Source organism: Engraulis encrasicolus, chromosome 19 (assembly GCF_034702125.1).
Source record: "Engraulis encrasicolus isolate BLACKSEA-1 chromosome 19, IST_EnEncr_1.0, whole genome shotgun sequence".
NCBI lineage: Eukaryota > Metazoa > Chordata > Actinopteri > Clupeiformes > Engraulidae > Engraulis > Engraulis encrasicolus.
This window is the reverse complement of record NC_085875.1, coordinates 22,990,255-23,015,897: the sequence shown is the minus strand read 5'-3', so window position 1 is coordinate 23,015,897 and position 25,643 is coordinate 22,990,255. Positions and strand designations below refer to the sequence as shown.

At 41.3% G+C, this 25,643-nt stretch overlaps 1 protein-coding gene across 1 annotated transcript in view; it reads right to left on the bottom strand.

Moving 5' to 3' along the window:
* The window catches only part of cnsta (consortin, connexin sorting protein a), a 76,534-nt gene that overhangs the window by 49,177 nt on the left and 1,714 nt on the right, over positions 1 to 25,643 (bottom strand). The window contains exons 2-3 of the mRNA XM_063183836.1: positions 13,174 to 13,637; positions 909 to 1,111 (exon numbers count right to left, since the gene is read on the bottom strand). Of these exons, the coding sequence (XP_063039906.1) occupies positions 909 to 1,111; positions 13,174 to 13,579 (609 nt within the window). The 5' untranslated portion in view covers positions 13,580 to 13,637. The remainder of the gene's footprint in view (positions 1 to 908; positions 1,112 to 13,173; positions 13,638 to 25,643) is intronic.

Here is a 25,643-nt window from a genome sequence, read left to right as displayed (position 1 = left end):
GGAAATGGGTGGTAGTGGTGTGTTTGAGAGAAAGCTACAGCACAGAATGATACAGCACAGGGCAGGTCTATTTAAGGAAGTGAGAGAGGCGAAACGAGGAAACAGACAGAGGATGTGAGTGGAGGTGACAAATAAAAGCATTGTATTATGTACTGTAGTATACGTATATTGATTGTAACCAACTTCTGTTTATAATATAGAAGTATGGCAAATACAACTATCAATGTCTTGAAATTAAAGTACATCTTTAGTGGTGTTTTTTGCCATTGGTGGAGGTTATGGAGGAAGGTGAAGTGTAACACACCGACAGAGAGATGAATAGTGCAAAAGAAGATGGTTAGTATTAGTATGCATTTGTCTTTTGTGTGTGTGACTGTGTGAGTGTGTATGACTGTATGACTGTGTGAGTGTGTGAGTGTGAGTATGTATGACTGTGTGTGCGTGTGTGTGTGTGTGTGTGTGTGTGTGTGTGTGTGTGTGTGTGTGTGCGTGTGTGTGTGTGTGTGTGTGTGTATGTGACGCACTCTACCCTACCCAGCCTCAGGTATTCCACCATGCACCTGTCCCTCTCTCACTGCCAATTTTCCTCACCCCTGATGCCACCAGGGGCCGCATCTGAGCGCCCAATCTCTGTGTGACTATGACTTATGCTAGNCCCAGCCACTATCGACCTTACGCATCTAAGAATCCCGGTCCTAACCTACATTGACCCGTTGACAATTATGTTCTATTTTTCTCATTTGTTAAGCACTTTGAGTTGCATCCCTTGTATGATACAGTGATCCAAATACAATTATTATTATTATTATATTATATTATTAATTCTGTTACTGTGTGAGCATGCACACGCACGTGTGTGAAGAAAGAAAGCCGCAGAAAAAGAGAGAAAGAGGAAAAAAAAGGCAGACCTGGTGGAGGCGCTGTGGCAGCAGGGAGTGGTCCAGGTGTTCCCCCAGGTCCAGAGTGTTGTCAGGGGGGTAGCAAGGCAGCTCAGCCCCCCTCAGCCTCTCAGCACCACCTCCATCCCCCTTCTCCACATGGCCCTCCTCCTCCTCTTGCTCCACGCCTCCCAACACACACTCCTCTGGACTGCTCACCAGCTCCTCCACACCTGCACACACACACATGCACACACAAACACGCACACATGCACACACACACACGCACACACACACACGAACACAAAGGTGCATGTTAGAACATATAGCAAAGGACCTCTCTAATGTTTACCCAGGGGGAATTCCTATCCCCTCCTCCACTCCTTCATCTCACATCACATAAGATCCTGCTCTACACGGCCTATAAATATGTGTGCACGCACGCACGCACGCACGCACGCACGCACGCACGCACGCACGCACACACAATCTTGTAAATGCCCATCTGTCTACAAAACACAAAGATTTAACCTATAATCAGGTACGCAGTAGCGGGTGAGCCAAAGAAGAGGGCTTAAAGTCAGCCAGGTGTGTGTGTATGTGTGTTAATGTGTGCATGTGTGTTAATGTGTGTGTGTGTGTGTGTTAATGTGAGTGTGTGTGTGTGTGTGTGTGTGTGTGTGTGTGTGTGTGTGTGTGTGTGTGTGTGTGTGTGTGTTAATGTGAGTGTGTGTGTGTGTGTGTGTGTGTGTGTGTGTGTGTCTATATACCATCAGACACATGTGTGTGCGAGCCATGTGTGTGTGTGTTATGTGTATGAGACATGTGTATGAGCTAGTTCTGCTGGAAATAACAACCACAACGCAGGCTATATAGGCAGTGGCCAGTGCTAGTGTGCCTCTGGAATGTTCTTGATTGCCTCTTCACCTTTATTGCTGCATGCAGATGTTACCTGGACACAAAGGCGCTCGTGCACATGCCACACTAGCATGCACACACACACGCGCACAGGCACGCGCCCACACACACACACGCATACATACACACGCACACGCACACGCACACGCACACACAGGTTTATCCTTGTGACACAAACAATGCTCCAATTAGCTAGCGACCAGGTGACATGAGAAAATGCATGCAGATTATCTGCCCTGGGCTATCTGATGGCAGAAGCATCAGCACCAGAGGCTTTACACTACACTTCAGGCAGCCGAGACAGCACAGGCATGCCAGCTATTCACATGGAGATAGACTAGTGTTGCTGTGGGGTCACATTTCACCTGAAATCAGACACATTTGGAGCTCAACTGACACATATTTTAATTAAACTTGAGTGTGGCAGAACCCCAGCACTGGCAGAACCCCAGAACTGCATTTTAATGAATTTGACACCAATATTAAGGCAGAAACAGTCTAACAGGCTTAATTGGTGTCAATTGACAACAAAGCTGACTGTTATTGTCATGTCTTCGCATACGTGTTAATTTAGATAGAAATTATAATGCCATTGGAATTTTCACTGTCCAATGTGTAGACAATTTTTAGTAGAGAAAGTGCGCTCAACTCCGAAAAGTTTCTTACAAGGTCTTTGGGTGCGAGCAAACAGCAAAGTTCATGTGTAGTAAAAAAGCTGCACTCCCGGATCAGTTTCTTGCAGTTTTAATACTGGGTTAGCATAGCAGACAGACAGACGTTTCGGCCTAAGCCTCAGCTTCAGAAAGACGCTGAAGAAGGCTTAGGCCGAAACGTCTGTCTGTCTACCATGCTAACCCAGTATTAAAACTACAAGAAACTGATCCGGGAGTGCAGCTTTTTTACTACAATGTGTAGACAAGAAAGGACATAAAAGTCCAGGACAGGACAAGATTTAGTAATGTAATGCAATGCAATATATTCTTAAAGGGGTATGCCACTATTTTGGGGCTTAATACAGTTAAAATTGTAGCATGCTACACGGATCCATTGACTTTCACTAGCTTAGCGACATATTCCCTCTTTTAACTTGTCTTAAAGCAAGACAACGGCTTACATGAAAAATAAGACACTTAACCACCTTTATAAACCCCAGCCAACGATTTTGACTGTATTAAGCCCCAAAATAGTGGCATACCCCTTCAACTATTTGAACCTTGCCCAAGTGAAGACGCACAACAAGTAACCTTCTCAGTAACAACAAATACAATACAAACAGCTTAGCAGTAGTAATAAAAGAAGAAGTCTGTGGAGATCCTAAACCTGTCAAGTCTATGATTCAGCCAAGTCATCTTAGTCAACACAGATGTGCAGCAAGTAGGGTTGCAAATTATCGATTAATTCATTAATCATTAGTTGATAGCCTTATCGATCGACTTACGATTAATTGATAAGTGGCGTTTCCCCCCCGAAATCACAAAAGTCTTTTGGGAAAAAAGTATATCTAAAAAAAATGTATTAAAAATTGAGAAAAAATACCACATTTAAATTAATTCTATTTCAATTCTTTAATCCAAAGGTGATTTGAATATTCCCACTATTCACACCCCTCTTCACACACACTCTTCACATGCCCATTTTACCTGGGTCTCTTGTCGATGGGAATTGTCGATTAATTGCGATTAATGTTTTTTAATCGATTAATGCATTGATCGTTTGCATCCCTAGCAGCAAGAATGATTGCTTTTAACTTGAAAAGTGCTTTGTTGTGGAGCAGAACCGCTTACAGCTAAATGAACCTCTTGTGACAACAGTAGGAAAAGCAGCAGTGCGCAAGGCAGTTTCTGGGCCGAAGGCGGGGGTGGGATGGGCAGCTTTGGGGTGTGTGTGTGTGTAAGACAGTGGAATGGCATGTATGTTAGCTACAGAATGCTGCACTCTCTCATACATAACACACAGCCACACTCTCTCTGTCTTGCTCTTCAAAACACTAATGACAAACACACATAAAGTATGACCCTCCAGGGCCCACACATGCATGCACGCACACGCGGCTCTGCGTAGCTTCACATTAGCCAAATGAAATCAGGCACCGAGAGAAATATGGATCTGAGCTGCTTTAACTAATGTACGGAAGAAGAGAGAGCTTCAGACTAAATTCACTGTGTGTGTGTGTGTGTGTGTGTGTGTGTGTGTGTGTGTGTGTGTGTGTGTGTGTGTGTGTGTGTGTGTGTGTGTGTGTGTGTGTGTGTGTGTGTGTGTGTGTGTGTGTGTTTCCGACCTTTCCAACTCAGCATGCACTTGGTCAGCTTCAGGGTGATTAGCAACAGTTACCACAGTGACCACCAGGAGACTACAACCATGATGACTAGGCCCCGCCAGGGACAAGACGCACTCCCTGACGTCAACACACACACACACACGCACAAACGCACGCACGCACGCACACACACACACACACACACACACAAACACAAACACAAACACAAACACACATGCACGCTAGCAGACCTAAGAACCCCCAAAGGTACAAAATAACAGGGCAAAAAAATAATAGGGAGGAGGGGTGCTACTGCTAGCAACACATATAGTAATGTTAGGTGTAAGTAATAAGTAGTACCGTATTGGCCCGAATATAAGACGTGGTTTTTGTTATAAAAATAGTACTCTAAAAAGGGGGGTCGTCTTATTTCCGCGCGCTAGAGAAAAAAGTTTTAAAAAAAATAATAATAATAAAAAATAAATAAACTTAACCTGAATGCGGCCATTAAATGCTTCACAACAATGCCACAAAACTCAATAATGGATGGGTTAAGAGACTGTTTTGTCCATATCAAATTTGCAGATGCTTGTTTCGTTATGACTGTTGCACCGCACGTCTATCAACTGTCAATGTCAACGCGATGCGGACGACAGTGCAAGGGGAAAAACACAAGTCAATCGCGGCTCGTTGCTCTGCTTTTATTTGTGTTTGGTTTTACAGTCTCATCAGGAAAGCTTTGGTCGTTCTCTCTGGTCAGCCGACAACACCACTAGAAACTAAAGAAATGAAGGGTGATTTGACGAACAACCTGTAGGCTAAGTTTTGGATGCCGTCATCAGCCAATCAATGTGTGCGCGAGAAAGTGGCGCCTTTGACAAGCGGTGCCTTTGACGATATGCCTCGCAACGATGCAACAACACAGAATAATGGTTAGGGTAAGAGATTGTCTTGTTCATATAAAATCACTAGGAGTTTTACCCTTGGTACGAAATGAATATCAATCGGACTTTTAATGTCAACGTGGTCCTGATAGGCAGCGCATGGGTTTCAAGTGCAATGCGTCAATCTGCCTTTGGTCACGTTCGGTTTCTACAGTCCAACGGAAAACTTTGGATGCATAAAATGAACGGCCATTTGGCGAGACGGCTGCTGTTTAGATATTGCTGTCAACTAAGCATTTCGCAAAATCTGTGCATTGCACAATAGATTGCCTATCTCTACTGGACTGCTTGCCTGGCTGGCGCAGACTAATGCTCTGAGTGTAGGCTATGTTGCGTCGCACTTTAAACAGGCGGGCCCAGGCGGCTGTAGCCTGTAGGTGCCTATTGGCGCTTGACAGGTGAAGTGAGTAAAGAAAGGAAAAGGATATGAGTATCTGTGGTCTTATATCATGGAAATTCCATGAAAATTATATTGTGAAATTTGTTCTTTGTAAAAAGCCTCAGATTTTCCAACAAATTAAAAACTGCATTTTGAGAAAAGTTTCCAATGTGAAACAAAATTAAGTCTTCAAAAAACTTTTTTCCCCAAAACATGAGCCTGAAAATGGGGGGTCGTCTTATAATCAGGATCGTCTTATATTCGGGCTAATACGGTAAGTATTGGAAATTAACGCCTCTACACACAGTAAAGCAAAATATTAACACGTTGAATGCCATATCACGTGACAACATGTTTTTACTATAGCTAAACTTACTCTGGCTCAGCATAGGCTACCTTCGGAAGTGAAGCAGTTGGAAACATGTTGTCAGGTATGGAGAGCCGAGATTCTCAGCTTTTAAACAAGCCATGAAACGTGCCTGTAGGCCTAGCACAAAATATTCTGTGGCTGTCAAGGACGTCTATAACTTACTTACTTAATACTTACTGTATTATTGGTGGCTGTTCAAAAATTTTGAAAATGGTTTACATCACTGGTACTGTAGCCTTAACATTACAAACATGGCATGCAATGTGTTAACAGTGGAAATTAGTACATTAGGGCACCTGTAAGTAAAAGAGTAGATCATACAGTAGTAGTAGAAAATAAAGACCCAGTAATAATAATAATAGTAACAATAATGATAATAATGTTTTGCAATGGAGATCCTGAAGCTCCAGCCAAGAGGAATGCTGCCATTGCTTCAGGGCATTAGACGCATATAAAACGGTGCAGTGTATACGCCCAGTCTTACTGATAGCAGCTAGGCGGGTAGTTAAAGCAGAAATATGAAATATGAGCATCGTAAACACAGCAGAGGTGCAGACAGTGTGTGTGTGTGTGTGTGTGTGTGTGTGTGTGTGTGTGTGTGTGTGTGTGTGTGTGCGTGTGCGCGCGTCTCTGTGTTTGTGTGTGTGTGCGTGCACATCTATGTGTTTTTGTCTGTGTGCGGCACATGCATTTTTATGCATACGCCTGCAGCCTTTCCCATCACACACGCACATGCACGCACGCACGCACGCACACGAACACACACACACACAAAGCTTGGCTGGCTGGCTACCTCAATAGAGCTGTACAGTATAGCATTAGAAGAGAATAAACAGAGCACTCTCCACATGGACATTGTGCCCCGCACAGGCATGCACACACAAAAATCTGCCAAATGCACAGTGGACACCTGGGATCACTGGGATTATTCTACAGATTTGACTGTTCTTTTGACCCGAAAGCTTAGCTGAAACACACACACACACACACACACACACACACACACACACACACACACACACACACACACACACACACACACACACACACACACACACACACACACACACACACACACACACACACACACACACACACACACACACACACACTAGTATCTGGGAGTACAGGATTAGGCCTGCAGCCAAGGTCCTGCCCCGTCATGTCTAATCTGCAGCATGGGAGCGGAGATGTACCGTACTGTAATGTAGTGTAGTGTAGTGTAGTGTAGTGTAGTGTAGTGTAATGTAGTGTAGTGTAGTGTAGTGTAGTGTGATCGACTCCTACCATGTCCTGTGTGCATTACCAATGCCTGATCATTTTCAATGATTAAAGATAATACACATAAAAAGGTGCACTGTGTAAGATTTTTGGTAGTTTATTTCCAGAATTCATGCTGATTATTCACAAATTTTACCACCACCATCAAATTTAAGATTTCATTATGACTGGGAAAATTGCACTTTTCATAAATGCAAAACTTACCGCGCTTTGGTCAAACTAGTAAATATTGTTTTATTAGTAAATATTAACGAATCGATCAGATTTGGTAATAGGCAGCACAGTTTCAAATGAGCAGCATAGTTGCGATAACTAGTCTGGCCAAAAATGTACACAACGCACCTTTTAAGTATGTAAGTAAATGTAGTTTAAGACCCTGCCGGATATGTGTGCCCGGGCACGATTCTTGCATGAATTCTTTGCCGTGTGCATATCATGTTTGTATATGGGTGGTTGACGTTTAAGGGCGTAACGGCAAAAAAAAAAAAGTTTTTCCAATTCCTGAAAAAATTGATTGAAAAAATTGGAAAAAAATAGAAAAAAATAAAGCACTTAGTGGTCCGTGGAACTTCACCTACTTTTTGCCATTTTTGAGAAAATGTGTCCTGCATCAACACATTGCATAGGCATGTCACACCGCAGGAAAATGAAGTCGCACCACAGGAAATTCACTGTATTATGGCCATTTTAATCCTTTTGTATACACTGACATCTGAGCTCAAGCTAACTTGATAATGATATTGTGTTTAATCTTAATATGTGTTTTCATTTATAAAAAACTTTTTTTCCTTCTATAAGAGCAGTCACACCACAGGACACCATAAAATGAACCTAAGCATTGCGGGACAGAAACAGCGCAATATGAAGACCGCAGGAAAATGAAGTCGCACCACAGGAAATTCACTGCATTATGGCCATTTTAATCCTTTTGTATACATGACTGACATCTGAGCTCATGCTAACTTAATAATGATATTGTGTTTAATCTTAATATGTGTTTTCATTTATAAAAAACTTTTTTTCCTTCTATAAGAGCAGTCACACCACAGGACACCATAAAATGAACCTAAGCATTGCGTGACAGAAACATTGCAATATGAAGACATATTAAGAGGTTAATAGTCACCTTAAGCTTCCACAGCACTCTCCAATAACTGAGGTACTGACTGGTTAGGAGCCAGTCTTTAAGACCCTTGTAGTTGGCCTTGCAGCTGCCCGTTCACAAACATTGACATACATGTCACCCCACAGGACACAATTTGTGTTACGAAATTGAACTTGTAGTTAATATTACTGTCTTGAGTTTTTTTCACATTCACATATCTTAATATGAAGTTAATATTTATGCAATCATGCCAAATGCTTCATACATTATTCAAAATGTTGTTGGTTAATTTATATATATATTATATTCCAGGTTTCATTAATGTTACAGTCACACCGCAGGATATTTGACATATAAACCTTTACATAAATCTTAACAAAAAATGTTCTTCTCATCTAAGAATAATATGAAACATAATGTACCACATCGTCTTTCATTGACATGTGTTTTTTCAAGGAACAATAACAGTTTTGTAGGTTTTTAACCAATGTTACGAAAAAACAAGGTGTCACGTCTCCCACCCATATATCAATTTTGCATGCATTAGATACTGCACGCAGATGCGTGCGCTCTGTGTAATCTCATCAAAATCAATCAAGACTGTCTTTACATGGTCACTACTACCATGTTATGTGTGCACCATATCAATGAGACATGGCCTGTTCTTACTATTCTAACCTCGTTCACACAGTGGGTCTGGAATGGCCACATTGAGACACAATTACTGGCGGTGGGAGGGGGTGAACTCTGTTGAATTCTGAAACGTGTGTCTGAATTTACCCAGCCGCTAACGTGTCGACCGGACACAACATGTAGGGAAATGTAAACTGACTGTAGCGTACAGTTGGAAATGCCTACTTTTGAAAACAAATCCTTTCGCACTTCAATGCCAAGTAAAATTTTCTCACGGCACCTTCTACTCGCAGTGGAGTTAATATTTGAAGAAATTGTGTCAATGTCAATGTGACAGTTCACATGGGTGTTTTAATCCTGACTTATTTCCTCTTTGTGTAACTGTAGTAACTCAGTGGGAAATCTATGCGGGGCTAATTGCTGCCAAAAAGATGGTAGCGACATGATGGAAACCCCCCCAGGACCTCTCAATGCGGCACTGGAGCCTCATGTTTCTAGACGTTATACTGAATATATGGAACTCTCTCCACAGCTAGAGTCAATAGAGCAACAAAAAACCAAAATGGATTATTGGCGCAAGTTGGCTGACTGACTCCATCAAGGACTTCATGGGACACTAGAGCCCTTTTTGCTTTGTCTTGTGTTTGTTTTTGTGTTTTTTGTCTATTATTTTGCTCTTTCTGTTGTTATGTGTCTGCATGTTTCTTAAGTCGTGTCTCCCCTGACCCTCCCCTGCTTCCTCCCCTGTTTTGTGGGATTTGTAATTTTGTTATACTACTACTACTACTGCTACTGCTACTGCTACTACTACTACTACTACTAATAATAATAATAATAAAATGTACACTTACTCCACCTCACATGCTGGCACTAGTGCCTTTACCAATGTTGAGTTTCCCTGTATCTATGCTAAGCAGTACGTACAACAGTTGCTTAACACCTGACACTGTACATACCTGGCTAGCATTGTTATCTGGCAGGCTGCTTATGTAAGTTGAAGTTGGAGTTGAAGTTAACCGTGTTCATTTCACCTCTCAGTTTGGAGTATGATTTATCACTGTGGCTGCTGATGAAGAAGCTGTATAGTACAGCATAGCATGTACACCTATAGCAATACTCACCTGCTCTACCTGTTCCAGCTCCCAATAAATGTGTGTGTATGCGTGTGTGTGGAAGTTTGTGTGCTCTACCCTGCACTCTGTATTACTGACCTGAATCTTAGGCTGCTAGTTGTGGGTGTATTGGGAAAGTGTGTGTGTGTGTGTGTGTGTGTGTGTGTGTGTGTGTGTGTGTGTGTGTGTGTGTGTGTGTGTGTGTGTGTGTGTGTGTGTGTGTGTGTTTGTGCATGCGTGTGTGTGTGTGTGTCTCTCAGTGTGTGTCTTTGTGTGCTTTATGCATGCTCCACATTCACCTGGACATCATGTACGTTTCTGTATGGTTGACCTACTCCAACGGTATTGCAGAGGCAATGTCTGTGTGGTCCAGCCATGCACACAGATCAACTTGAAACATAAGGGGGGATAAAACTATGTCACGAGCATACTATAGAAACTCCCGATCAGAATGACAGGAACATCAGGAAAAATGTCTTGAGCACCCAACATTTACAACCCACAATGCAGTCACTCGTTGTAGCTTACTTAAAAAAATGTATATGTTCAATACGTGCTGTCAGGTTACATTGCAAAGCCATTTTTATAATGCCCAAACTTAAGAGTTTTTTTATGCTTGGTTCACGGCCTACGTAATAATGTATGTGCGACAGCGTTGTGCATTTTGCAGCAATTGTGTGTATCTAGATTTTGTGCTTTATGTGACAGCAGCTCCTCTGTCATCTCTCCCTGTGCTGTGGTTTATTATAAAGTAGAGCAGGAGGCCTGTGAATGTGCAGCGACGTGAAGCGTGAACAGACCTGTCCTAATATGGTCACGCTGAGGCCAAAAGTGCTGCTTCTCAGAGTCAGATAAGGCAGCTCCTTCATGGCGAACACTAACAGCATTGCTTGTTGTCCATTTTAATAGCAAGACTAAAAGCCTTTTAACATCATTTGCGAAACACGTCTGTAACTCAGTTTTTTGTCTTCTTTTTAATAAAAGTTTATTTATTGTTACTTTTATTTGGGCTGCAGCTCCTCTTGCATGTGGGGATCATTTCTGTGGAGCTGTGCTAAGTATGCTTTGCTTGTGGGTCTAAGGGAAGAGAGTATTCATGTACTTTTCATGTACACCTTTCAGGACAATAAGAGGGAGCATGCGTGTGTTTTACTGTATCTGTGGGGCAGAATTGTAAGTGAGGCACTATTTGAGTATTTCCCCTGTGAGTGGGCAGTGTATGCTGCTACCTGTGCGCACCTGTATTGTTTTTTTTCCTATGAGAGGGCACTCTTAGGAGTTGCCCTATGAGAGGGCACCATTTGTGTGCCTTAACCTGTGAGGATGTACAGTAAGTGAAGGTATCTAACTATTTGAGGCTTCTCATGTGAAGTGGTGCATGTACAGTAGATGCAGCGACTTCTTGCGTCTCCCAAATGCGCAGTGTTTTTGATTGTTAAAATGTGTTTTCCAGAATGTCTATCTTGTGAAACTAAGTTTGAATGTTCTCTATAGGTCTCCTGCTGTCCAGCATTGCACTTTAATATCTGTATGTCTTATTGTCTATGTCTTTACCTTAAGTACGTCTATGTCTGCATGGGAAAGTAAGAAATGTATGACTTGTGCATGTTAAGATATTTTGATTGTCCCTATGAGTTATCTGTGGGACAGAAGACTATTGGTCAGTAGTCATTGGACTCTACAGCAATCGGGTACTAGTTGAGTGTTTTCCCTGTGAGAGGCAGTACGTGTGTGCTTTACTTGTGGGGCTGTACGTAGTACCTAATTGAGGTAGTTTTGAGTATTTTGCCTTTAGTATAGTATGTGGGGCTGTAGTTGACATACAAGCGGATTCCAAAAAAGTTGGGACACTTTGTATTTTGTGAATAAAATCAAATGCTGGCATTTTTAAAACATCTAATATGTTAATAAGGTAGAGCATTATGTACAGACAGCACATCAGTTGTTAAAGTTGAGCAGAATTATTGTTTTGAGGTAATTATGTGATCATTTAAAATTTGACCCATGCAACAAATCTCAAAAAAGTTGGGACAGGGCCAAAACATGTTGTAATAGTTGGATAATTCTAAAAATAACACAAGGAAGAATATTTTAAAAGGAACTATATTGACTGCCAACATTAATGCACAACTAAAATACCATCACAGAAAGGCTGTGGCGCTCAGCAGCGAAGATTTTGAGGGACTAATTACTTATCTATTACACAGAAAGATTGAATTATCAAAATTGCAGGCATATAAGGCCTATTTCCGTAATATAGAGTTCTGTGTAATCATTGCATGAGTTATGAGATCATGACATACTTGTGGTCAATAAGCAAACTATGACACTCCAACAATGACAGCTCTCAAAAAAATGACCGTAAACACAACACTTGATTAATGCACATGATGCAGACATTAAACAGTGTTGCATGCAGAAAAGCTCATTCTATGGACCTAGGAGACATGTGACACTGTCCTCTGAGTACAGGATGGAAAATATTTAATCCTTTTTGAAAATTATGGAGTCATGCACCCTCCAGGTTATATAGAAAATGAATACTTCAGCTTGATTTAGTGGTCAGTCTGAAAGACAGCATATACGATGGTAAGGGGGTGCAGAGGTGACTTGGTTAGGGTCTTCTTACCCCTGTAGAGCATTAAAATGATTGTTGACTGCTACATACAGACTTTAAACAGCAAACATAGCTACCAAGGCATTACATTTTGGAGCACCGCCTTTAGGTATTGTCCCCTAATGGTGGCAAATTTAAATCTCTACTATGTTCCAACAGTGTGGTTCCATCATAAGAGTAAACAGGTCACAAAATTGTTTTCTTGCAGTCAGGATATGCCCATATTAAGCATAACAAAAAGGTAAACAAGTTGAAGAACACATCTATCAGTTGAGCTGCTGAAATCATGTCTCACACATCAAAATATCTAATTTTTGAATGAAATTATGCCATCAGTCAAAGTATTTAACTGTTCAGTCTCTTCCCTTGTGTTGTGTTTAGTCTTATCTAATATAAAATGCATTTTATTGGCCCTGTCCCAACTTTTTTGGGATTTGTTGCAAGGGTGAAATTTTAAATGATCACATAATTACCTCAAAAAAATAATTCTGCTTCACTTTAACAACTGATTTGTTGTCTGTACATAATGTTCTACCTTGTTAACATATTGAATGTTTTGAAAATGCCAGCGTTTTGATTTTATTCACAAAATACAAAGTGTCCCAACTTTTTTGGAATCCGCTTTGTACGTTTACTATTTGAGTATTTTCCCTGGAAGAGCAGTATGTGTGTGCTTTACCTGTGGGGCTGTAAGTGTTGGAGTCTCTGCTCTGGCTGTCGAGATCTGGAGAGAAGGCTCCGCTGTAGCTGTCCCCTTCCCCTTCCTCCTCCACCTTGGAGCTGTCCTCTTCATCCACCTTGGAGCTCTCATCTTCCTCTTCCTCTGCCTCCTCTACCTCACAGCCTTCGTTGTTATTCACGGAATCCTGCTGCAACAGCCGACTCCGCCCCTGAGTTCCACGCTCCGCCTCCATCTCCGCCTCCTCTTCCATCAGCCGGTTCTGGTTTTGGTCCGGACTGAGCGCGCCCAGTGTGGAGATGTGGTGGGCGTGGTCGAACAGGAGATCCACTTCCTGCCTGCGTCTCATTGGCTCCTCCCCCTGTGCTTGTCCCTCATCCATTGGCTGCAGCGGGGTGATGAGCATGCAGCTTAGGTAGGCCCGCCTCTAAGTGCTCCTGACAGCCACGCTTTGCCCCTCTCACCTGGAGAGAAGAGAAGGCTTTTCATTGGCCCTGGTCATCCTCAATGCATCATGTGGAGTTTAACATCAGGGTCATTTCATGTGAAATCTACCTTGCTACTAAAAAGGCGAACCAAGTATGATTGAAATCTGTGTCGGTCGGGTCCCAAAATTTCTGATTTCACGTGAAATGACCCATCATTACATTCGGACACTTGAACTTGAACTTGCCCTTCATGATCTTCAAGTATGTTATATGGGATGCCTATTTGTGTTGTTTATGTCGTGTTATGATGGAGAATACAGTGAAACTCAACACAGTGGGAAAAAATGTATGATTGTGGCAAATGTATACTCTTGACCCCAGTGCCTACACTGAAAAAAACAACAGCCTAAAAATAAAATGTAATAAAAAGTTTTCCGACACACACACAGGGCAAGCCAACCAGGTGAGAATGACCTTGGATGCCTGTGGAGGCCATCAGCTGAGCTTGCTGGCAAGGAGCAGGAGTGAGACTATTTAATGTCAATTACTGTGTCACTGTGTTCCAGAACAGAACTCTGGCCACGGCTACTGTTCCACTGGAGTGGACACGGAACGTCTGTGTGTGTGTGTGTGTGTGTGTGTGTGTGTGTGTGTGTGTGTGTGTGTGTGTGTGTGCTTGTGTGCGCCTGTTCCTGCCAAAACATTGCTCTGTAGTCTGGACACAGGACTCAGCCTCCTGTTTTTGGACTCAAGCTTTGTTTAGCAAGTGCTGCACGCACGCACGCACAGGCACAGGCACACGCACACACACACACACACACACACACACACACACACACACACACACACACACACACACACACACACACACACACACACACACACACACACACACACACGCACACACACACACACACACACCCTCTGTGGAGAGTAATGCATGCCAGGCGTGTGCCAGAGAAAACAGGAATCTGTAGCTTTCAGAGGAACAGGTTTGGCCTCATTCCACACTGGCCATTACAAACTTTTACTTCTGCTTTCAAGACCAACACGACCACCACTACAGAGAGAGCCTGCTCTTAGCTCTTAGTGAAGTCCTGTATCCAAACATGTGTTTGCCTGTGATTAAATCAGTCTCTTTTTTTTGGCATTTCCTATCCTCACAGCCTGTGTTATTTTGGGAAGAAAAGAGCACACTTTCCTCAGTGTGTGTGTGTGTGTGTGTGTGTGTGTGTGTGTGTGTGTGTGTCATAATTATAACCTGTGGCTTTCTCAAAATGGGAACTCATGGTTCAGTGGGTTCGTGGCAGTGTGTGCGTCTGTGTGTGTGTGTGTGTGTGTGTGTGTGTGTGTGTGTGTGTGTGTGTGTGCGCGTGCGTCTGTGTGTCTGTGTGTGTGTGTGTGTGTGTGTGTGTGCTTTTGCATTGGATGCAAGTTGGAGGATGGCTCGCCATCTGTTGAACACAGATATTATGATGCTGCAACTGTAATGCCGTTACACAATACTTGGGTGGTTGACATTTAAGGGCGTAACGGCAACAAAAAAAAACAGTTTTTCCAATTCCTGAAAAAATTGATGGAAAAAATTGGAAAAAAAAATAGAAAAAAATAAAGCACTTAGTGGTCTGTGGAATTTCGCCTAATTTTTGCCTTTTTTGGGAAAATGTGTCCTACATCAACACATTGCATAGGCATGTCACACCGCAGGAAAATGAAGTCGCACCACAGGAAATTCACTGCATTATGGCCATTTTAATCCTTTTGTATATACTGTATGACAGACATCTGAGCTCATGCTAACTTGATAATGATATTGTGTTAAATCTTAATATGTGTTTTCATTTCTATAAGAGCAGTCACACCACAGGACACCATAAAATGAACGTAAGCATTGCGTGACAGAAACATTGCAATATGAAGACATATTAAGAGGTTAAGAGTCACCTTAAACTTCCACAGCACTCTCCAATAACTGAGGTACTGACTGGTTAGGAGCCAGTCTTTAAGACCCTTGTAGTTGGCCTGGCAGCTGCCCGTTCACAAACATTGACATACATGTCACCCCACCGGACGCAATTTGTGTTACGAAATTGAACTTGTAGTTAATATTACTGTCTTGAGTTTTTTTCACATTCACATATCTTAATATAAAGTTAATATTTATGCAATCATGCCAAATGCTTCATACATTATTCAACATGTTGTTGGTTAATTTATATATATATTATATTCCAGGTTTCATTAATGTTACAGTCACACCGCAGGATATTTGACATATAAACCTTTACATAAATCTTAACAAAAATGTTTCTTCTCATCTAAGACTAATATGAAACATAATGTACCACATCTTCTTTATTGACATTTGTTTTTAAGAGGAAAAATACCAGTTTTGTAGGTTTTTAACCAATGTTACGAAAAAACAAGGCGCCACGTCTCCCACCGACTTATACTTCCATTATACTTTACTGTTGGGTCAAAGACGAAACAGGGTTTTCAGGAAACTGTTCCCTGACACCGTTCTTCAACTTTTTTGGGTACATTGGAGTGTAGAGGGATTAAGTTTATTATTTTCTGTTCAGAAAATAGTAAGGAACATGCATTTTTACCCCATTTTTACCCATAAAATGTAATTCAGTGTAATACGGTGTTAAACAGTTGATAATGAAAAAAACATATAGATGACGTTAAAAAACTGAAATAAGCTACATAACATAGTAAAGGGCTATATTTAAGGTCTTCATCAAACCTAAACATTTCTAGTAAAAGGAATTTGCAAATAGTTTTTGCAGTGTTTGTAGTCTTTCACCGAGTGCATATCACCCATTTGGCTTTAAGAAGTTTTTACACGGAAGAGAAAATCAGTTTAAAATACACAATTATTCATTTGTTGTATGCCCCCGCATGTGTTGTGCTAAACAAATAAGTTTTGTAAGAATTTGACTTTATTTTCACATAAAAATGTGCATTTCACTGAATGACCACAACTATTACACTGAATGATGCCTTGGCAAAAAAGCCTATATAAACAGCTACTTTTCATTGCCATCATATTGTTACCATCATACTACAGTACTCAACGTCCTGAATGAGTGACAACAGAAATAGATGCCGTCAAATAATTGGTATTTTACTTAATATTGGGGCATTAAAACGTGTTTTGAAGAACTTCCAAGATCACAAGCTTAGAGGTAGGCTACTACTACTTAGGCCTATAACAATAAAAAAGAAAATGTTGTCTGTTGACCTGCATATTTCGGGGATCTCGATTAGGGTGTTCTGATAATTCATGTACAACTTCCAAAATCCCAGAATCTACCCAGTAATATGGTTGCTGCATGGTAATAACAAGGTTGTAATGGAAATAACAATAAAAGTCATAATTTCAAGTAGTATCATCATATTATTGTATCTTATAGTAATATTGCAACGTTTTGATTCTTAATATACAACTATGAACTGATTACACTGAATGAAATGGCCCGTACACTGCATGTCACTGAATGACATCTCTTACACTGAAGGACGACCAAATACTTTTCACCTTATTTTTACCTTTTTACAGGCACACAGTTAGTCACCTACATCAAACAATGACTTTGATCCACAATGTTTACTATGTCTATTTAGAAAATATGCTTGTTTGGATGAATATCTGAGTATAAAAGTATTTTTTGACATTTCACTGAATGACATCTGTTTTTGTGGACGCTGTTACCACAAGATAAAAATACAGAATTTTCGACTATTGAAGAACAAGACTCTTCCTTTGCATCATCACTTAAGGGGTCCCTAGGGGTCACATATTGTTGTGTGACTATCACTTTTTATTATGATTTAAAAGCACCATGTTGATCTTATTACACTGAATGATATCTAAGGAATTGAAAATCCGGACAAAAGTCCCCAGATGATTTGAATATCAAAACAAAATGGTAATGAAACGTGCTTCTAATACAATAACAAGAACACTTCTAGAATTATGCCCAGAGAGTGAAAAAATATTTTTTTCATCATTTTGCATAATTATTCAAGGATGTATTGATGATTTTTAAGTTCGGACCATTACACTGAATGACATTTTTGCACTTTATGAGATTATTTCACACATACATTGACAATTATTTTTCTTTAAATGTTACTGGAATGAGAAAACAGACTATGCTGTTTATCAGCATAACATTCAAAATTCATTAATTTACTTTTTTGATAGTTAAATGAGTGCGGAACAAAAAAAATGCACGTCTCGTCTTTGACCCTGTTATACAACAACGGAAGTTTTTAATCCATAGAGCATAAGCATTACATGCTGCACTGATAGCATAGCAATCATAGCAGAAGCTGCACTGCTGACAATTTAGCACTATACACTACTGGTGTCCATGTAGGACTAGACTTATGTTTCTCAACAGGGGCTCTACAGCCACCCCAGGGGGGCGTTGAGAAGGATACAGCTGAGAGGGGGCGGTGCTTAGTTGCTATTGCGGGGCATTATCCCATTTTATTTTTTAATACTAAGGGGGGTGTTGGGAGACTCATGATAAGGTCCTCCTTGGGGCGTTTATTCAAAAAAGGTTGAGAGACACTGGCCTAGACTATTATCTGCTCAACTGTGTGCATTGTATTAGAGTTGTTGTTCCTCTATAATAAATACCATGTAGTTTGATAGAGAGAGAGAGAGAGAGAGAGAGAGAGAGAGAGAGAGAGAGAGAGAAAGACAGACAGACAGACAAATAGAGCATTGGAAAGACAGAGAGACAGGGGTTGAAAGCATTTGAGTGCATGAGCGATAGTGAGATTATATGGCAGGGTATTAAAAACATGAAGCCTCATGCACTGCAAAGTTATCAAGCACACCACCAGCAGCAACAGAACAGCTATACGGCCAGTATCAGCCGCACCACACCACACAATACAATACAGGTCGGGCCGCTACCACAGGGACAGATTAAGCTGCACATGGATCAGCACCACGCTATACAGGTCAGGACAGCAGAGACAGATTTAGCAGAACATTACAGAGCTCACAAGCACACAAGGGCCAGAAACACACAGCACAAAACAGCATCAGAAGTCTAGCAGCACAGTGTGTAGACAAATCAAAGTCAGGCCAGAGACACACAACGGACACACAAGGGCAGCAGGAAAGGAAGAAGTGTAGCAGTATAATGCACTTCACAAACACAATGAGTGTTATAGTCACAACTAGTCAACAATTGTCATGTCAACAATTATTTGATTTAGTCAATTAAATCATTAATCAATTAAAAAAAAAAAAAACTATTAATCGCCAACTCCACTGTCAAGTGTAACAAGGGGTGGGAATATTTCAATCACTTTTGGATTAGATAAAAATTAAATTAACAAAAAAAAAAAATAATTGAAATGTAGCATTTAGCATGTAGCAAGCTATTTTAACTTTTTTGGGAAGAGTACCTTGGATACTTCGTTTCTTTTGCATCCAATTTTTTGACCAAAGAGCACCTTCGGACTAGCCTGGGCGAATAGCCGACTGTTGACTCCAAAAACGCTGTAGCCCTCCAAACTTTTCCTATTATTCTAATTGAAATGTAGCATTTTGTTTCATTTTTAAATACATTTTTTAGATTTAATCCTTTTTTAGGGAAACATTGAGATTTGAGGGAAAAAATGCAGCTCATCAATTAATCGTAAGTCGATCGATAAGGTCAATCAACTAACAATTAATGAATTCACTTAATAGATCATTTGCATCACTAGTCACAATCAATTGGGAAGCAGGTGCAGTGCAGGTAAACAACCGCAGCAGTTCAACAGAAGTTAGTGATGCACCAATGCTAAAGTCAATACCACAGATCACAATGGCCAGCAGCACAGACAACAAGCACAGAGGCCTGAACCACATACCACAGGTCACGGCCATACACACAAGCACAGAGGTGAAAGTTCAGGACCAAACAATTTCACAACACACAGTTTTAGGACAGTACAAGATACAAAGGCAGAGTCAGTTCCACACATATTGCCTGAGAGAGTTTAGGACAACACCATAGACACCCATGCAAGACAGAGTTCAGCTCCCAACAAGTTAGTATGAAAGAGTTTAGGACAATAGTACCAAAAAGATGAAATAGCTAGTATCACAGAGGTCATAGTGAAGTAAGCAAGCAAAGATTACAAAAGCACTACAAGATAGTACAGAGGTTAGGTTGGTGATGGCAGAAATACATGAAGGCACACACACAAATAGCAGAAACGTGACTGTAGCATTCAGTCCAGCAGAGTCAGGGCAAGCGGCACACAATACATCAGGAAATGACACTGTTGAGAAAGACCACAGGAACACACACAGACAGAGAGAAGCTTCACCACCACAGAGGTAGCCTAGGCCTTGGCAGTACAGTGTAGCACACACACACACAAACACAGACACACACTTTCCCAATAAAAACACACCTAGCAGCCTAATCTTCAGGTTAGAAACACAGAGTGCCAGGTAGAGCATACCTACACACAGACAGATTTCGGGACTACACTTTACAGGCCTTCACGATGTATTGTACGCAAATCAGGACATTCATTTGCATTGCTGGCGAGACCATTCTCTGTGAATCCCTTTGAATCTATTTGGCCCTGTTAAGCTTATATTGAGTAGGCTATAACAATATGGTACGTAAGATCTACTCTAAGAGATATTGAACATCCTAATCCTGATCCTGAACAAGATTAGGGCAGCGTTCCAACAGCAAGATCAATATGCATCAATAGGTGATCAATACTTAGCCAGTGCCTGATATACGTATAGCATGGGTGGCACACACACACACACACACACACACACACACACACACACACACACACACACACACACACACACACTGTTAGTCAATGGGCTATAATGAGGTGGCATACCGGTAATCTACTTCACAGATTAAATGCACAGACACCGATATTGTAGGTCATCCTTCTGACAGTAAGATCAATACTCGTCAATAGAGATCATTGCATGGCTGGTGTAGGTCAGCCCCATGATCAGTCAGGATCAAGTTACCACTTCCCCCACCCCTCGCTCTCAATCTGAAGTGTCACTGTGTCAAACTGGACTAAGCTTATGGATCAAGGGCATATGCACAACCACACATACTCACAGCTGCATGGGCCTTCTCGTGTTATCTGTACCCATCTATGTTCTCGTTGTCTCTCATCCTCTCACAACCCCCCCCCCCCCCACACACACACACACACACACACACACACACACACACACACACACACACACACACACACTGCAGTGGCCCCTTGCCCCCCACACAATTATAAACACATCTATTGTGGCCCGGAACTCATTCCCTGCAGACGACGCCAGGTAAATCCCCCTGTTGATGTTACTAGGCAACAGGTGATGATAACCCGCTGTGACAACACACCTTACGCAACCCCAGGCACCTGATTACAGGTACGACCTGGCCCCACGCTAGCACTACCTGGCCAAGGTAAGTTACATCACCTGCAGTGGCCCCTTGGGCCCCCCCCACTTAAAAGCTACTCTCCAGGAACCAAAGCCCTAAGGATGCCTTCGCCAAACCTACAGTTCCCCACTAATTGCAGACAGCCACAGCACACAGTGCAGTGACGGCGTGTTTTTGTGTGTTAATAATGGCTCTCTCATTTAGCGCCATGCTATTCAAGTGTCACCACAGGGCACTAGTCCTGGGTGCAGGGCCGCTGACCGCTTTTGCCGGGCCTGGGACAAAGCCATTTGAGAGGGCCTCCATCCAATACATACAATGTAATGAGGACCGAATTCTGGGCCCCTCTCTCTCTGGGCCCAGGACAACTGACCCCTTTGTTCCCCACTGTCAGCTTCCCTGCCTGGGTGATATAGGAAAAAAAACCATATGGATTTCATTACATCACAAAAACGATATCACAATACATCACAATTACCTACTTCTTTAGGTATTCACTTTATTTTCTCTTTTAGTGTCATGTCGCAAAACCACGCTTCTTTAAAATGAATCTTTTTATCCGTCTTTTTACAGTCATATGAATTATGAACTTAGGGCATGCATAATGACAACACAAAATGGTATTGAATTATATAAAATTGTATATTAGTATATTATTGTAATATTGACAATATTATAGTATTAGTACACTACTGTAGCAATGGATAACAGGACAAAGAGGAGAAAGAGAAAGAGGAGAAATGGCACGATAGACACTTTTCTACCATGATAACGATATTGTCATATTGCCAAGTCGAAAGGGAAGGGGATTTATTTGATTTGATTTATTTCTCCTCTATTTCACATTGAGGCTGTAGCCTCTTTTTCAAGTGAGCCAAGTGTAGCACACTGCTGCTAGGGAGGAAAGTGTTGTCTTGTTTACCTTGCACCACTGAGTTGGGGAAAAATGCATTAGGCATTACGCCAGGTAGATCTAAAACCATTTTTCATAGGCCATAATTGAAATTTGTAAAAGTTGACAAGGACATAATTGGACAGCATTTTCATTTCACGGTCATTGCTTTTCTCAATATGTAATAATATGTAATAATTCCAATCAGTTTGTCTTTTCACAGACACAATCATCATACAGTGAGTCACTGAATCCTATAGTATTTCAGCTGACAGTCTAATGTCTAGAGATAATATAACAGGGCCTTGTGGTATTGTTGAAAGTAACACATAAGTCTTTCTGTACCACACCTAGCTACATGACATTATGAAGTTGTTGGGGGTAACAGACACAACATACCACACCTAGTTACATGACCTAGTGATGCTGCTTTGAAAGACAGGACCTTAATCATGTTCGGAAATATGCTCATTTCAATGACTACATACTGTACAAATCCCAACTCCGATGAAGTTGGGACGTTTGGTAAACCGTGAATAAAATCAAAATGCTATCATTTTCAAAACATTCAATCTATTCATTAGATGGAGAATAGTGAAAAGACAACATATTAAGTGTTAAAACTGAGAAAAAATATTGTTTTGGGGGACATATGTACTCATTTCTAATTTGATAAATCCAACACGTCTCAAAAGAGTTGGGACGGGGACAATAAATGGCAGCAAATGTCGAGGAAGACTAAAAACAAAACAAAAGACAACACTTAACAGTTAAATACATTAACCGATGAGATGATTTAATATAAAAAAACTGTGTTAATTCCTATCTTGGACATGATTTCACCAGCTTAAATGGTGGGTGTATTCCTTGTCATGTTTTGCAATGTTTTCCTTTCTGTAGTGCTTACAGTGTGACAGGTCTTGACCAAAAACCCACCATTTTATCACCTGCTGGTCCTTATGATGGAGCCAAACTGTTAAAACATAGTAGAGAATGCAATTTGACCTTACTATGTGGCAGTAATCGAAGATCTCCCTTCAAAATATAATGCATGAGTGGCTTTTCATGCTGTTTAAAACCCATTTATACCATTCAGCACTGTATTTAACTCTACAGATGAGTGAGAACATCTTAACCAATGCACTACTGCACCCGCATGCCATCATGGAGGCTGACTTTTGAAGCTAGCACTAACACAAGTTGGATGGTCCATTTTTACTGTAGCACAGGATGTGCAATGCTCTATTATTGTCAAAAAGAATGGACTTCTACAACTTCTGCTGTCTTCTGTAAGCAAAGGACAGTTTCCCATGTCTTCTGGGTCTATTTCAAGTGAGCTCAGGTGCTTAGGAGAATGTTACACCCCTGTATCATTTTCATGCATTAAGCATTCTTAATATGGTAAATTTTCAATAGCTCTAGCACTCCAGGAATTAGAGTGAGACTACAGCCAATATATATTTCATGATGTCATGAACCTATACAATGATTTTATTAACAAAAATATGTCTTATATACACTCAATCGTGGTAAATCAAAGGGAATTCAAAAATGTATGTAATAACTATGGTAATTATTCCCTTTGCATCTTTAATTCTGAGTGACTCAGCCTCTCTGTGATGATCTTATACCTGGACACCTATATTGTCCGTCAGTACAATTCATTTTGAAATGTTCTTCTTTGTTGTTTTATCTTATTTGGATGTTTACTAAATTTCACTGATCCCCGTCCCAACTCTTTTGAGACGTGTTGGATTTATCAAATTAGAAATGAGTACATATGTCCCCCAAAACAATATTTTTTCTCGGTTTTAACACTTAATATGTTGTCTTTTCACTATTCTCCATCTAATGAATAGATTGAATGTTTTGAAAATGATAGCATTTTGATTTTATTCACTGTTTACCAAACGTCCCAACTTCATCGGAGTTGGGGTTTGTATATTACCATGATCCATAGCACATTTATAACAGCTGTCACTAGTATATGCTGGTCAGTGTCCCGAAAGGAGGTGCCGGTTAATGAAGGCTGTGTTATAATAATAATAATAATAATAATAATAATAATAATAATAATAATAATAATAAATCTGCTTTGTATAGCGCTTTTCACAGTACTCAAAGACACTTTACAGGAGGTAATGTCTGACACATGGGTTCAAAATTTTTGTTTTAACCTGACTGCGTGAAACTAGCTGCGCACAACTTAGCTCATGTGGTTGGCTGCCAGTGTCTTGCCCCTCCTCACAACATCGTGTTTACAAACACTGTGAAACCATGTATAGGAGAGCTGAAAAAAAATAGTAGTGGATGTGTGTAGTTGCTAGTTAATGGTTGATCAGGATTGAATTCCTGCCGTAGCCTCAAGTGTCTGCAAAGTGTCCACTAACTTTCAAGTTGAGAAGAACTTTTGAGGACATTTCAAAAAGGGGATGCCATTAAAAAACAACAACCACAGTCAGACAGACACAGGTGCAATAAGTCACAACAAGGATGCATGAAAGCAATGAGAGATGGACTACTATACTTAGACTCGAAAATTGCTGACCCTGCCAAAAGCAAGGTGGTGACATGACTGGGCTAAGTCAGGACGCGGTAACAGTGGTAAAGAGGTGGAGAGGTACTGGCATCCTGCCCTGCCCTACTCTGCCTTACTCCGAACAAACTGGTTTGATGGGAAAGATTTCAAAATGTGTCTCATAACTTAAGTTGTTGTGATAGGCCACCGCTCATCTGTTTAGAAGGTGCAGGATTGAAATTTCTGTATGAAAAAGAGACATTAGTACACTGCAGGTCTTTTTTGTGTGCAAAGAAGCTTTACTTGACTTGCAAGCTTTCGGTCCTTAGACCTTCATCAGGCATTCCCCTGATGTCTCATAACGATAACATGTACCGTTCCACCAGTGGAACACCTAACTATACGTTGATTTTTTCCTACACTATTACCACAACATTACACTTTAGTAACACGTTACGACTTGGTCATTGCCAAGGAATGGAAAACAATCAATGCCTGCTGAAACAGTTTCTCACAAAATCAAAGCCCAAAGAAAAGCCTCAAAGGTTAGGGCTCGGTTCGGTTCCCAGGAGTCTTAGCGGTTTGGGCAGGCAGTTGGCCAGACCTGGCGGAGGTGAGATGGGGTGTGTGGGGACATGGAGGTGTGAGGAGAGGGAGGAGAGAAAGTGGGTCTGTGGGCCAAGAGAGAAAGGTGGGGAAGGAGGGAATGAGGTAGAGAGAGAGAGAGAGAGAGAGAGAGAGAGAGAGAGAGAGAGAGAGAGAGAGAGAGAGAGAGAGAGAGAGAGAGAGAGAGAGAGAGAGAGAGATTGGGGTTGTGTGGGGACACAAGCAAGTGGCTGCTGCTTCGAAGCTTCACGGGCCAGACGCCACGAAAACAAGGCAGGGCAACATTTCGAGGAGTGTTGCTGTGGGAACGGGATTTGTGTCTGGGTCAGCGCAGGGTCTGTTTACATCAGGCATGCTTCTAGCTGCATTCCCATCCCACCCCGCACCGCTGCATCTAGGGTACGGCGAAGAGAGGTAGTAAAGAAGAGTGGCGGGCTCTCTCTCTCTCTCTCTCTCTCTCTCTCTCTCTCTCTCTCTCTCTCTCTCTCTCTCTCTCTCTCTTCTCTCTCTCTCTCTTCTCTCTCTCTCTCTCTCTCTCTCTCTCTCTCTCTCTCTCTCTCTCTCTCTCTCCTTATGAT